Consider the following 14199-nt stretch of genomic DNA (forward strand, 5'->3'; position numbering starts at 1 on the left):
ACTATGTGGTGCAGAGTGGAGCAGAGTGAGGGGCGGGTGGGAAGAAACAGACCCTGGACCTGCAGGTTCTGGACCTTCAGGTTCTAACAAAGGTAAAAGTGAATGATAGTTTTCCTCACCTGGACCGTCCTCTGTGCTGTTGGTGGAGGTGGAGTCAGAGGCCAAGCTGGAATCTCCACAAACATCTGGAGATCCAATGAACTTTCAAATCATGCTGATGTCATCACTTACAGTAAAATATGTTAAAGGGATAGTTCAACATTTTGGCAAATTGGCCCATTGCCATAATCCCTGTAGTTTTAATAGTAGGTTTGTTACCTTTAATTAATCGGTGCAAGCTGTTTTTAGAACAGCGGAGCAGAGCCGTGAGCTGCTCAGAGCTACGCTATGGATTTCTTGGTTTCCCTCATCAAACTCATCAAATACACAATCCAACTACTCCACAACGCTCTGGTGGACAAGTTGTGACCTGCACGTTCACCACGCTATGAGATAATAACAGAACGTTACCAGACAGATTTGTTTTAGAGGTAAATTCATGGAAAGCCCCTGAGGCGCGTTCTCGTCGGGGGCAGTTCTTTGGCAAGCAGTCTCTGCATTTGCCTCGAAAACAACTGTCATCCGTAGCGTAGCTCTGAGCAGCTTGCGGCTCTGCTCCGCCATTCTAAAAACAGCCTGCACCGACAATTAAAGTTAACAAACCTACTACTAAAACTACAGGGATTATGGCAATGGGCCAATTTGCCAAAATGTTGAACTATCCCTTTAAAGAGATCAACGTGTATTCACTCAGTCTGGTGGATCTACAGTCTCGATGTGTCATTATGAAATAAGCTACTGTAACTAGCTGAAACATGAAGAGGCTAAATTCTAAACTGCTACAACAGAACCTGTCGACCTCAACATATATTAAATCATACTGTATGCCACTTGAAACATTGATCAGTACAGTCTGTCATTAGATGCACTGATGATGCTTTTCACTAAAGAGGTAACATTAGAAGTTACTCACCTGTCCAAAAGAAAAGCTACGAGCTCGACAGCAAACGTCTCGTTACTCCACAAGAGAAAAGTTGTACCAAAATTGACTTGTGTTTGACTTTTAACACACCTGAAAAACTGCGCTGGAATCACCCAGACGCGAAAGATATAAGAGCTTTTGCCCTGGAACGTATTAATTCAGTATCCGCAGCTATTTGTGCGCAAAGCTGTGCCAGTTAAGACTTGCCTTTCAAACGTACTAAATAAAGACACAAAAACTGCCACCGCAATCTCTTCCTGGTTTGGTAAATCACATTGCGTGTGCTAAATAAATTTGCATCTAGTCCTCCCAATATTTTGCGCGTTCTGACAGAAACGCCCATATTTGCATACACTAAATGGATTGCATGTGCAATTTTGCCCGTTTGAGAGACGCAATCCTCGGTGCGCCCGGTTAGTAGATCAGCTTTGCGCCTGCAGTCAAGTTTGCACACGTTTTTATACACGCAATCCTTTAGTAGATCCGGCCCTAAGTGTTTGTTTGTTTTTTGAACATTTAAAGCTGAAATCCTGGCAGATCTGACACATGGAACTTTTAAGGATGGTGTTTGACGTATTAGGATTGTTTTCTTGGTTAAGGTGGTATCACAGGCATTGTAAGGCATTTCATAGTAACAACATATTCTGATTTATTTTGTTTTAGTCTCTAGTTGCCTCTCGTTAGGCTGTAAAGGCAGTATGGTGGATTGTGTGTGTCCTGTTGGATTACACAGTTGGATTTTAACGTGGTTTGACTGCTGGAGTTCTTTTAATGAGCTGTAACTAAACAGGAGATGAGGCAGAGTGAGCATTCTGCTGCAACTGCAGAATTTCACTCATAAATTTCTAAATTAGTTCTGCTTTTCAATATATGAGCCATTAAAACTCTCTCTCTCTCAAACACACACACACACACACACACACACACACACACACATACACACGCACACACCCTGTTAAATAGCTTCTCTCTTGAGCGTCTGATATTTTTGTTCCATGTATTTGTTCCCATGTTAAGCTGCTGTTTGAGCCTGCGTAGGTGTGTGTCTGCAGAACCCCTGAGGAAGAGGAGAAGCCATCGATCCACACACTGACCTTCATCAGTGTGATTACACTCAGCTGTGCTCATGTTTTCATTCAACTGCTTTATGTTCATGTCAGTTTTTTTTTCATTTCTGAAGGCCTGTCCATAAACAAGTGTAATATTCATAAATAAATCATTGATATAATGAACACTGAGTCAGTTGTCACACTGTCTCCAGCTGCAGTTAGCAAGCTAGCTTGGACTGGAATGTGTTAACTGGGCAAACGGAACTGAACTGCTGTGAGAAGGTGATCGCATGACAGAGATCTAACTTCCTGTCTGTGTGGAGGCTGCAGTTTGTGTTTCTATTGTGTTGTTGTGTTGTGCCGTGTGTCACACAAAGGGTTGAGCCTGTAATAAGGATGGGTGTCACCATCATGATTTCTATCGATTACTCCTTTCATCAATACTGGGGGTTCACAACAAAAGTTTGATTCTATTCAGATTCTTTAGGTCAACATTCGATTCAAAATTGAGTCACGATTCAAAAATGATTCTTTATTTGACTTGAAAAACCCAGCATGTTCTATCTGAGCCCTAGACCCACCCACTCGCCTTCAATGGGACGGGACCCAGTAAAAATTCTTGCTGCTCCGTTTATCCAGTGTTTACTATCACTAGCCTGTAACTGTTAGCCACAGTGCTAGCTGTAATGTAATCTTCAGCTGCGGAATTGTATCACTGGTTACGGAAGCTGAAGTAGTTAGTGGTAAACAAAGACCTGGACCAGGTTTTTATTTAAAGGAGACATATTCTGCCCATTTTCCACAAATTAAAATAGTCCCCAGGTGTCTTAAAGACATGTCTGTCACATGTTTCGGTCAAAATCCCCCAAGGATCAAACATCACAGCTCTTTTCATCCTCTCTAAACAGCCCTGTTCACAACGGCTGCTTTCAGTGTCTGTCCCTTTAAATGCAAATGAACCACTGCTTGCCCCGCCCCTTCTACTGGTACTCATAGGGGTGGTATCATGCAAATTTGAAAACTAATGACAACATTGGAAGACAACTGAGGGAACAGCTTGTAAAACCACATGGATTTCAACCTAGAGAGCCCTTTTTTTGTGTTAATTCTCACATGCTTTGATCCCGAATAATAGAAACTGTGATTCCTGTGTGAATCATTTTACCCCACCTCTAATCAATGCTGCTCATCGATCCAGTACTGTTATCTGTACTTCTTCTGATGTTGTAAGACAACAACAAAAAAGAGTCAGTTATTCATTTTCTCATTTGTATCTGACAGACTTTCAGTGAATGCCTCACACACAGGGTCAGGGAGAGAGAGAGGTCTCACCTCACAACTGAGTGAGTGAAAACACTCATGGACAGAATGTGCTTTGGGAGATCATCTATTTTCTCCATTTCTGAAAGCAGAGATGATAACGTCAGATCTTATCAATACTCTTATCAATATACTTTTTTTTTCAATGATCCCTTTAATCCCCAGTCTGTGGTTGTTTAGCCTACTTGAGGTTGTTTCCTGTGATGATGCTTCACATGAGCTGATGATATATTGATCATATTGAAAGTAGCGGTGTGTGTGTGTCTGTACACAGTGTTTACTCTTCCCTCTGTCCTGACTCAACTCTCCATCATATCTAAATTCATCTCTACCTCTGTTCTCCCTCTTTCATCTCTCCAACCATCATCTTGTATAACCACTGCCACAAAAACATCCTTTCAGCCTCTCGTCTGTCCATCTCCCATCTTCTGAATGTCCACACACACACACACACACACACACACACACACACACACACACACACACACACACACACACACACACACACACACACACACACACACACACACACACACACACACACACACACACACACGGAAAAAACACTCAGTCCATTTTAAAGGCTTGATGTATTTTCTCTCTATTGCCAGTGTGAATGAAAAAAACATCCATTTGTCCGACTGCTCACACACACACACACACACACATACCACACACACACACACACACACACACACACAGCAGAATTTAACCCTGACCTGAAAATGTAAAAGGAAAAAAAATACTGAAATATATAAATATAAAAAACAGGCTTTTAAACTGAAAAGTAAGACATCAGTGAAAGCTGCGTATGTCGGGGTTAAGATGGAGGACGGTGAAAGCGCCCTGAGGCGAGGCGCTGCCCTCCTCCCCCTCATGTCTCCTTTCTCTTCTTCTGTGGTTCAGTGAGACAGTAAAAACCTGCAGCGTTTCTTCTTCTCTGATTCAGACCTGAACACACAAACATCTGCAGCACACACTCTGTAAAAAGCCGTCTGCTCCTTGATACAACAAAAACGCTCCGTTCAGAGCCCTCGCAACACTTTCTCTTTTCTAAAAGCTTTCACAACGTTTCTGTTCCTAACGCTTTCTGTTTCGGAGCATTTCTTAATGATTCTGAACCTTTTCAAACTTTTCTGTTTCTGAGCATTTCTAAACACCTGACTGTTTCTGTCTAAATGCTCCTCAACTAGGGGTGTAACGATTTCTTCATTTGATCCGATCCGATCCGATTCAGTGATTTGGAATCGATTCAGTAACTTTTTAGCCAAAAATTCAGCAGTGCGACTATGAAATAAATACCTGGGTACTGGACAGTTTTTGAAGACAATGAGAAGGGAGCGGTAGCTGAAAAGCTCACAGGTGTGTCAAATACAGTATATTCTGATATTCACAACAGCAAAAAGGAATTATTAATAACACTATAGCAAGAGACACACAGGAATAACTTTTCTACTTATTTATATCTATGCATAGGCTACCATTAGTGCAATCTTTTAAAACCATCTGCAAAATGTTCAACTGAGAGACTGTGAGTCTCACTCTCTCTCTCACACACACACACACTATGGCCTATGGCTGGTTTAACGTGTGTCTTTTACAATAAAAGCTCAATAAAAAACAAACAAAAAACATATTAAGTTTGCCGTGCTTAAATCCAATGTGCAATTTCCTAGTATCGATTTAATCGATTTTTTCCCGTTTTAAACGATTTTAGATCGATCCATGTCGCCAGGGAGGCCAACTTGCTGAGCACAGATCGATCCAGTTGGATCGTAGGAATATAAATCGATTCATCGATTTTTAGACACCCCTATCCTCAACGTTTCACAGTGCCTTCACTATACATTTCTCTTTCTAAACATGTCTGAACGTTTCTGTTCCTAAACTTTTCCCAACATCTTTGTTTCTCAACATTTCTAATTGAGAATAGTTTATCTTAAAATATTTCTGTTTCAGAATGTGTCTAAACATTTCCATTTCAGAGCGTTAATGAATATTTCTGTTTCATAATGTTTCAGTTCCAGAATATTTTCTGTTTCAGAAACACAAAATCTAAAGGAAACACCAGCACAGAAACCATGTTTCCATCCACATGTCGATAGAATTATTACGAATAACGCTGGTTCAAGCGCGTTTCCATCTCAGACCTTTAAATCCAATAAAAAGCTGTGCGTAATGACGTCATGTGCTGTTTTGTGATCATATTGCTGTATCGAATTGTTTTCTTACAATTTAAAGTGTTTCCATTCATTCTTGTACTAAATCGCAAAATAGAAGAACATCCATCCTTCATCTTTAACCGGTTATCTGAGGTCGGGCTGTGGGAGCCGTTGCCTGGAAACCACTGAGCCATACGCACGCATGCTATTATAATATTATATTAAGTTCTAAGCTGCAAGCTGGTGTTTATAATGCGACATGCCTGTCATCAGGAGACAGTGGCGTGTAAACAGCGTTTTAATGCAGATGCAGCCGTGTCAAATCCTACAGACAGCGGAGGAACCTGTCACCTGTGGTGTGTGATCGGCAGCGCCTGTTCACCTGCATCCTTCTTTGTTTACTCCACCGTGTCTTTAACAGCTGGAATACGTAACAGAATTGACATAAAACATGATCGCAACTCATATTTATCCGACAAAGAACTGTTTCCATCATAAACTTTGTATCGATCAAGAGAAAATCCAGTGAGATCGACTGTATTAACTTCGTATCGATACTCATGATATTTACTCCATAAATAATTTTAAATTCGATATTGTTTAAAGGTAGAATATGTAGGAATTCCCCCCATCTAGCGGTGTGGTTGCATATCTGAACGTATTCTTGATGTTGCATTCAGGTGAAATGGGGCAGACGTCAGACAGACAACAGACGCTGCATGTAACAGGATAAACAAGCGTCTATGTAAACAAGTGGTCCACCAGCACCAGGCAAAACAATACAGGCGTGACAATATGTTGTCATGGTGATGTGGTATTGTTTTACCGTCTTTCTCTGGTGGAGTAAAATTACATCCGGTTGGTTTGCCGACGGCCGTCTGCCTGACTGCACCTGAATGCAACACCAGTGCCTCCGTCCTTCCTCACACTACACAGTGGTGACAGTTTTAACAGGCCGAGCCCATAGCTCCGCTCAGTTTCTATGGTTACCTACGGTCACGCTGCCACTCAACGTAAAAAATGGCGATGCAACATGGCCGCCTCGGTTCAGTGCGTCGCCCACTTATGTATTTGTAACGACTTGTAACAACTCATTCTAAGGTACCAGAAAGCTTTCATTTGTATGTGGGTGTGATTCCACTTCAGTGAAACACGTATTCATGAAAGCAATATTTGATTTTTGCTAATAAAAAGCCAAATAAGTTACATAGTGGGGCTTTAATGCGAATAAAAACGTGTGGATGGAAACACACTGATGTTGCAGAATTAAAAACATTCAATCCTTTTTGTTGTTGAATTGAATGAAGAACCTTTAAATGTTTCAGTATTATCTTGTTAAAGCAGAGAGTCTCTCTTGCAGAGCCAACTTCTCTGACTCCAAACAGCTGTCCTGACCTTTGACCTCTGACCCCCCAGTGCCCACACACTCCTTCAAAAGGGGCGAGTGAATAGCGAGAGAGCAGGAACTGAACTTGCTGCAGAAAAACAGCTTTTCTATGTTTTCCTATCAGGCTTCAGTGGAAATCTGATCCGTGTGTGTGTGTGTGTGGGTGCGTGCGTGTGTCTGTGTTTATGTGGGTTTGCGTGTGTGTATGTCATGACATCATTAGTAAGGTGTCAGAGGTTGATTGATTTAGCAGCACTTAACATGAACACACACGCGCGCGCACACACTGCATGTCAAGGCTAATCTATGCTAATCTAATGAGTGACAGGGCAATACGGTTAGTGATAATGGATGTCAGAGCGTGGATGTGTGTGTGTTGATGTGTGTCTTTTTATGTGCAGGTGTATCCTCTCTCCTTGTAACGGTCATTTGATCAGGCAGGTTTATTACAGTCGGCTAATTCTATTAACCCCGCTCCACTGTACGCACACACACACACACACACACACACACACACACACCCAGACTCACACTCTAAATCTGTCAGCCTCCTTCAGGAACATAAAACGGACTCCTTGTCTGTGTGAACCATCCACACACTCATGTCCAGGTCTAGAGACAGGAGTCACTTGACGAGTCCGGGACATTATATTAATCGTCAACTATTTTGATCAGTTTGAGTATTTTTCTAAGAAAAAAAGTAAAATTTCTCTGATTCCAGTTTCTTAAACGTGAATATTTCTGGTTTCTTTGTTCCTTTATGACAATAAACTGAGTCTCTCTTTGGTTTGTGGACAAAACAAGACATTTGAGGATGTCATCTTGTGGTTTGGAACACTGACAGATAATTTTCAACATTTTATTGACCAAACAACTAATCCTTTAATCGTTTAAAGGGATAGTTCACCCAAAATTGAAATTTCACTCATTATCTACTCACCCTCATGTCGACTAAGGGCTGGGAGAAGTTTCAGAGTTATCCGTGGCTACTCGAAGCTCCTCTTCCCGGTTCACAAGCTTGAAATATAGACTTACTTAATTATTTTCGGGACAATTTCGCATTTCGGGGCTTCAATACAAGACCGACATTACATACGAGCAGCATGGAGGTATTTGGATGTTTTTTGGTGTGTCTTTTTGTTACAAAGACAGTTGGTATCTATTTGCAACTGTTATATGGACATGCACTGCTACGCCGAGACCCCCTATAACTCAGAGAAGCCACGGATTTCAAGTTTGGGTGAACTATCCCTTTAAATAATCAACAGATTAGTCAATAATGAAAATAATCGTTAGTTGCAGCCCTATTAGTCCAGACTCTCTGACCCAGACCATCACTTTCTCCACCTGTCAGCCAATAACAGTAGATCATGACAGTGATGAGGAGACGAGTCAGAATTAAGAATGAGTTGAAGCAGACTCTGACCTCAGTAGTCACAACAATGGTCAGATACACCTGGATTAATCAGTTTGTCCAATAATGTAAGACAGGAAATAAAGGAGCTTGTTTAACTTCAGGAAGTAGTGGAGCTCTGCATAAAGCCTATTCTTAGTTTAAAGTCACAACTCTGAGAAAGAGAAAGTCAGATTTTATTTCCACAGTGGCCCTAATCCTCTTCCGTACCCCATCAGGAGTTGTTGCTGTATTTTATTCCTATCATGTCTCCCTATTGCATTAATGTTAATATGAAGTTAATATTAACTAATACATGCTAAGTCATTGCCATTGCGAGACGTCTAGGACAAAATCCATTTATAAACTGATTATCAATATGAGTAACCCCCTGTAACCATGGTTACTGCAGTAAAATGCGGCTCTGAGATGCCAGAAGACATTAAGATTAAAGGTGTGTAGTAAAACTTTATTGTTTTTTTGGACCTTAATCTGGCTGAGACGTGTTGAGCTTTCTGTCTCAGTGAACTGAAAGGTAACAAGTGTGTGTGCGCCGCTCTTAGAATCCACACTGACATTAACACAGTGAATATTGCACAGCCAACAGCTAACAGCCCCTGAAGGGTTAGTATTCTGTATTATGCCACCGGTGAACAGGTGAATCAGACTCATGTCTCATCTGAATGTAACTGTAGGTAAAGACCGCATAAACAAGCACCAGTTTAATGTGTGTGTACAGATGTAATGCAGCTGTTAGACACACGCACACAAACACATATAAACACACACACTGTGACCTGAGGAGGAGTGTGTGAGCACTTCCTGTCTCCCTGAGGAGGCGTCGGTTCAGATAATTCAATCCTAACCTGGAGGGAGAGGCAGCATTCTCTGCTCCATCTCGGTATTTATGGATCAATATTTATATCTTTATTTTCTGATCCACCTTGAAATGATGGAGCAGAGCAAACCCTCAGAGATGAAGCAGGAAACTGGAGGAAACTAAAAACCATGTGAGTGAAACTGAAGCTGAACCAGCTAATGCCACAGGACGAGCTGAGAACAGATGCTGCCGTCAGACGCTCTAAACACTGATCCTCTCCTCTGCTTCTATAACCAGTAACAGTCAACATGAAGCACAGTGCTGAGACACAACACTACATAGTCAGGCCTTTAAAAAGACAGACAGTAACACACTCAAACTAAACAAAAAGGCGTCTTTAAATACAACATGACCATCAAATGGAAGCAGAGCACACAGGCTGAATGAACTCAATACAAGAGAGACAAATCTAATTACTAGACTAATCAACTGTCTAAGTTAGCCCTCAGTGATGGTGTCAGTAGCTAGCTGTGGTGTTCCTCAGGGTTCCTGTTTTGGTCCTATATAATTGGCATGGAAATGTTAGTAATTTAAAACATAAACATTTTAAATCAGCAAAACTTTGAGATAGAAAAGATTCAGTCACACAAAATATGACATATGATGTTAAAAAAAATGTGTATTTACAGATCAGTGTAATTATCTCTTTAGTATTGGCCTTTACACCTTTTCAACTTAAAATGACTGATTTAACTGTAAAATAAAATTCAACTTTTAATTATGTCATGTTATAAACTTTCAGTTGAATTTGTTAATTTCCTCCTTTAAATTTTTTTTAAAGTGGTTTCATTTAGTTACTGTAACATTATATAAGTTAATCATAAAACTTTGCGTGAGAGAGAGAGAGACTGATTCTAATTTCATTACATCTGTTCTCATCTAGAAACAATTATTGTAAGAAATATATAACAATAATAATAATATATATAAATGTTCCTTGTTTAGAATATTTCACTTCAGTGTTTTTAACAGTCTGGCTGCCCCCTCCTCCTCCACTAAATGACTCTGTGTTCAGTCGCTCTGTACCAGGCTCAGATCAGTGGAGCAGTCTGGCCAGGGGACAGGGGACAGGGGACAAACTCACTGATGTTCTGTGACACTTTGCTTGGTTATCTATTTAGTTATGTGCTGTTGTATAGTTTTGTGTCGTGTTCATTGTTTGTTGGTGTCTTGGGAATAAAAATGCCAGTTATCTTGAGCTATAATCTGATGCATGAACAGTATGTTTGTTCAGGAAAAGGAGGGAACTCATCAGACTAGAATACCAAACGTCAAAGGTTACTTAACAAACAGGCTTAGGTCTAAGGTCAATATCAGAGGTTAAAGGAGAGGTTTTAGGGCATGAGATCAGTGTATGGCAGGGATGTCAAACATGCGGCCCGTGGGCCAAAACCGGCCCACCAGAGGGTCCAGTCCGGCCCGTGGGATGAATTTGACAAGTGTGAAAACTACATTAAAGACAGAAGTGGCATAATATTGTTGAATTTGCATGTGTTTTTCTCATGAAATTTCAGGTTGTTCATAACATGTTTTGTAAAAGGGTAGTTAATTTAATGTAAACATCTTAATAATGTACTTCTTTGCACTAAAACAAAGAGAAACGTTAAGAGTTATTATTTATAGGTTATTTTGCTCTTATTTTACCGGTCTGGCCCACTTGAGATCAAATTGCGCTGAATGTGGCCCCTGAACTAAAATTAGTTTGACACCCCAGGGTATGGGATCCAAGATTTGTGGTCTGGGATCAGGGGTTTAGGGTGTGGGATGGTCTGGGATCAGGGGTTTAGGGTGTGGGATCAGGGGTTTAAGGTCTGGGATCAGGGGTTTATGGTATGGGATCAGGGGTTTAAGGTGTGGGATCAGGGGTTTAAGGCCTGGGATCAGGGGTTTCAGGTGTGGGATCAGGGGTTTAAGGCCTGGGATCATGGGTTTAAGGTATGGGATCAGGGGTTTAAGGTCTGGGATCAGGGGTTTAAGGTCTGGAATCAGGGGTTTAAGGTATGGGACCAGGGGTTTAAGGTCTGGGATCAGGGGTTTAAGGTGTGGGATCAGGGGTTTAAGGTGTGGGATCAGGGGCTTAAGGTCTGAGATCAGGGGTTTAAGGTCTGGGATCAGGGGTTTAAGGTGTGGGATCATGGATTTAAGGTCAGGATCGGAGGTATGGGGTCTGGGATCAAAGGTTGAGGGTCAGGGATCAGAGGTTTGGGGTCTGGGATCAGGTTTAGGTTCAGAGGGGTACAGTCAGGACACATTCAGAGTGTGATGCTTAGATGGAGGTGACAGGTGAGAGGTGAGAGGTCACACAGGTGAGGGCTGAGGGGTCACACAGGTTACTTACAGGTAGTAAGTGTAGGAGTGAGAGTTTCTTCGTCTGAGTGGAGGGGGGGCGGAGCGGAGGGAGGGATGAAATGAAGGGAAAGAAAAAACAGAAAAACAGAAAAAGGAAAAAACAACAGATTAATCAACAGAACAGATGAGTTCAGTCATTCTGTGTGGAGGTGGAGGAGTGGAGGGCTGTGATTGGCTGGTACAAGGTGTCAATCATAGTGTGAAGGGGAGGGGTCTGATTGGTTAACGAGATGGAAGTGTGGAAAGACAGATATCAACAAACACACACACTCACACACAAGAACATTAGTGAGAACTGGATTTAAAGCTGAGGTGAGTCTGTATCCTCTACATATGTTCTATATATACTTCCACCATACATTTTCAATAGTATTAAGATCAGCACTGATTGTTGGTCATGTTACTGAGTTGTTTTCCCTTTCCTGAAGCAAACTTTCATCTCTTATTATTACTCAACAAGAAGCATTATCATCCTGAAAATGGCTCTTTCTTCACCAAATCTACGCTCAACTGATAAATAAATTCCAAAGTACACCTGTGTATTTACTGTAGAGGTAGTGACTGCCATCTCCTCTGGTCCTTTACCTGACATACAACTAGGGCTGGGACGATATGCTTTTCTCCCGATTCGATTCTTCTACGATTTTTTGGATGGCGATTCGATTTAAATTGCGATTCTACGATATTGCCGATTCTCTTGATTTTTAGTCTGCATTTTTAACATTTATCTGCACACAAATACTGTAGAAGCCTATAATGCAGTTGAATCATATATCTTTTTTTTTTTATTTCCCTGCTAGGGATGAATAAAGTATTCTCTATTCTCTATAAATTAACATACTCCACTATGAAGTGAACTTAAACCCTTTTCAAAACCTGTACTCTCTGTATCTAAAAAAGGCTAACAAATGCACATTGCACAATATTTAAAAAAATTCCCCCAAAAAAAGAAATCGATTTTTGAAAAAAAAAAATCAATTTAAAAATCGTCAAAAAAGATATTGCGATATTTATGTGAATCGATTTTTTCTCCCACCCCTACATACAACCCTGTATCATCACTGACTCTGGGAAACTGCTTGTTTTCTTCATTTTTCTATGTTTCATTGGAACAGCAACAAACAAAAGTTCCAGCGTCCTCTCCTTGTCTGATGCAGATTCACGGTTCATCTCTAAATATCACCTTCATTCAATCATCCATGACGGCCTCTCTTTGCTCACTCTGATCTTGTCCTCCTCTGTTGACGTGTTAATTATGCTTTTTGTTAACATTTCTGTGTGTAAATCCATTTTCTTCAGCTCATTTCTGAGTTCGGTCACAATCACACTGCTTTGAGTTTTCTGTCCTGATGCTTTGACATCTTTGCGTCGACCTGTACGTTTCCCTTTTACAACCGTCCTCCCTACCTCCAGTCTGCACTTGCTCTTATTTTAGACACAGCTGACTGGGAACAGCCGACCTCTTTTGCTTCACTCTGTGTTGAATTAGCTTCTTGAAGGAGTTTTATCATCCTTTCCATTGTTTCAACTGACAGCTCTCTTGTTGGGGCCATGTTTCCTGTCAATCAGTCAGATGCAACAGCTCGTTAAGGTCTGCGTGCATTCTCTTTCAACTGCAGGCTAATTTGCATATTTAATCTTGTGCAGGTGTTTGGTTTAGAAATGCAAATTAGAAAGTAATTCCATATCTTTTTTCCTCATCTTTTCATCTTTTATTCATTCCATAGTTTTTCCTCTGCTTGAGCTGTAGAAAGTGTGCCATTAATTACAAAAAATAATTTAATTTTGTTGAGGAATGTTTTGCAAAGTCACAACATTAAGTGGTTAAATAAAATAGTTTTGTGTTAGTTGAATGGAGATCCTCCAAGAGAAGTGAGTCCATAGATTTTGTCAGGGGTTCATATTATATCATCTTAAAGGGACAACGAGGAGTTTTGGAAAAGCGAAGCGTTTTCACACTACATTTATGAGCCTCGGCTCGACCAGCATTTCCGCCACCACTAATAATAACAAAATAACGATAGAGACAAAATGATATACTTATCAAAAATGGGCCCATTAACAAGTGTTTGTAACGTAGATTCATCCACGTGAGACTTTTTTATAACCAAATAGAAACTCCTCGTTGTCCCTTTAAATGTCCTTTCAGAATAAAGCTCCAGAGAAACAGAAGCTGTAGAACTTCACTGGGAGTTCCTGTTTTTAAGATCCCTCCAGTTTCACAGTGATCCGAGGATAGTTGTTTGAACATCATGATACACTGCAGACTCATCACAGCTGATTCAACTGCTGTTAATGGGACTTTGAAAACACCCCACAGGAACTAGTGTTTTCAGATGAAACCCAGCCATCACAGTGATGCTCTGTCCTGCAGCTGTGGACAGAGAGGCTCTGCTCTATGTCCTGTCTGATCAACCTACAGCCAAACACAGCTCCAATCTGCAGCTTCCTGTTCTCACTCTGCTGTAATGAGTCTGACCTCCGTCTTGTCACAGAGTGAAAATCAAACACACCCTGTCAACATTAAAAATCTCATTAGACACCGAACAACCGCCTCTCTCGTTCTCCCTCTCTCTAATATCTGTAACAGAGTTCAGAGCTCAATCGACCCGACAGACGAGTCCAACTCAGACTCCAC

At 41.0% G+C, this 14199-nt stretch overlaps 1 protein-coding gene across 1 annotated transcript in view; it reads right to left on the reverse strand.

Moving 5' to 3' along the window:
- The window catches only part of LOC311003924 (receptor-type tyrosine-protein phosphatase mu-like), a 171614-nt gene that overhangs the window by 35870 nt on the left and 121545 nt on the right, over window positions 1–14199 (reverse strand). Inside the window, exon 20 of the mRNA XM_083995836.1 lies at window positions 11551–11583. Within this exon, the coding sequence (XP_083851962.1) occupies window positions 11551–11583 (33 nt within the window). The remainder of the gene's footprint in view (window positions 1–11550; window positions 11584–14199) is intronic.

This window comes from Trachurus trachurus, assembly GCF_905171665.1.
Source record: "Trachurus trachurus genome assembly, chromosome: 20".
Classification (NCBI taxonomy): Eukaryota; Metazoa; Chordata; class Actinopteri; order Carangiformes; family Carangidae; genus Trachurus; species Trachurus trachurus.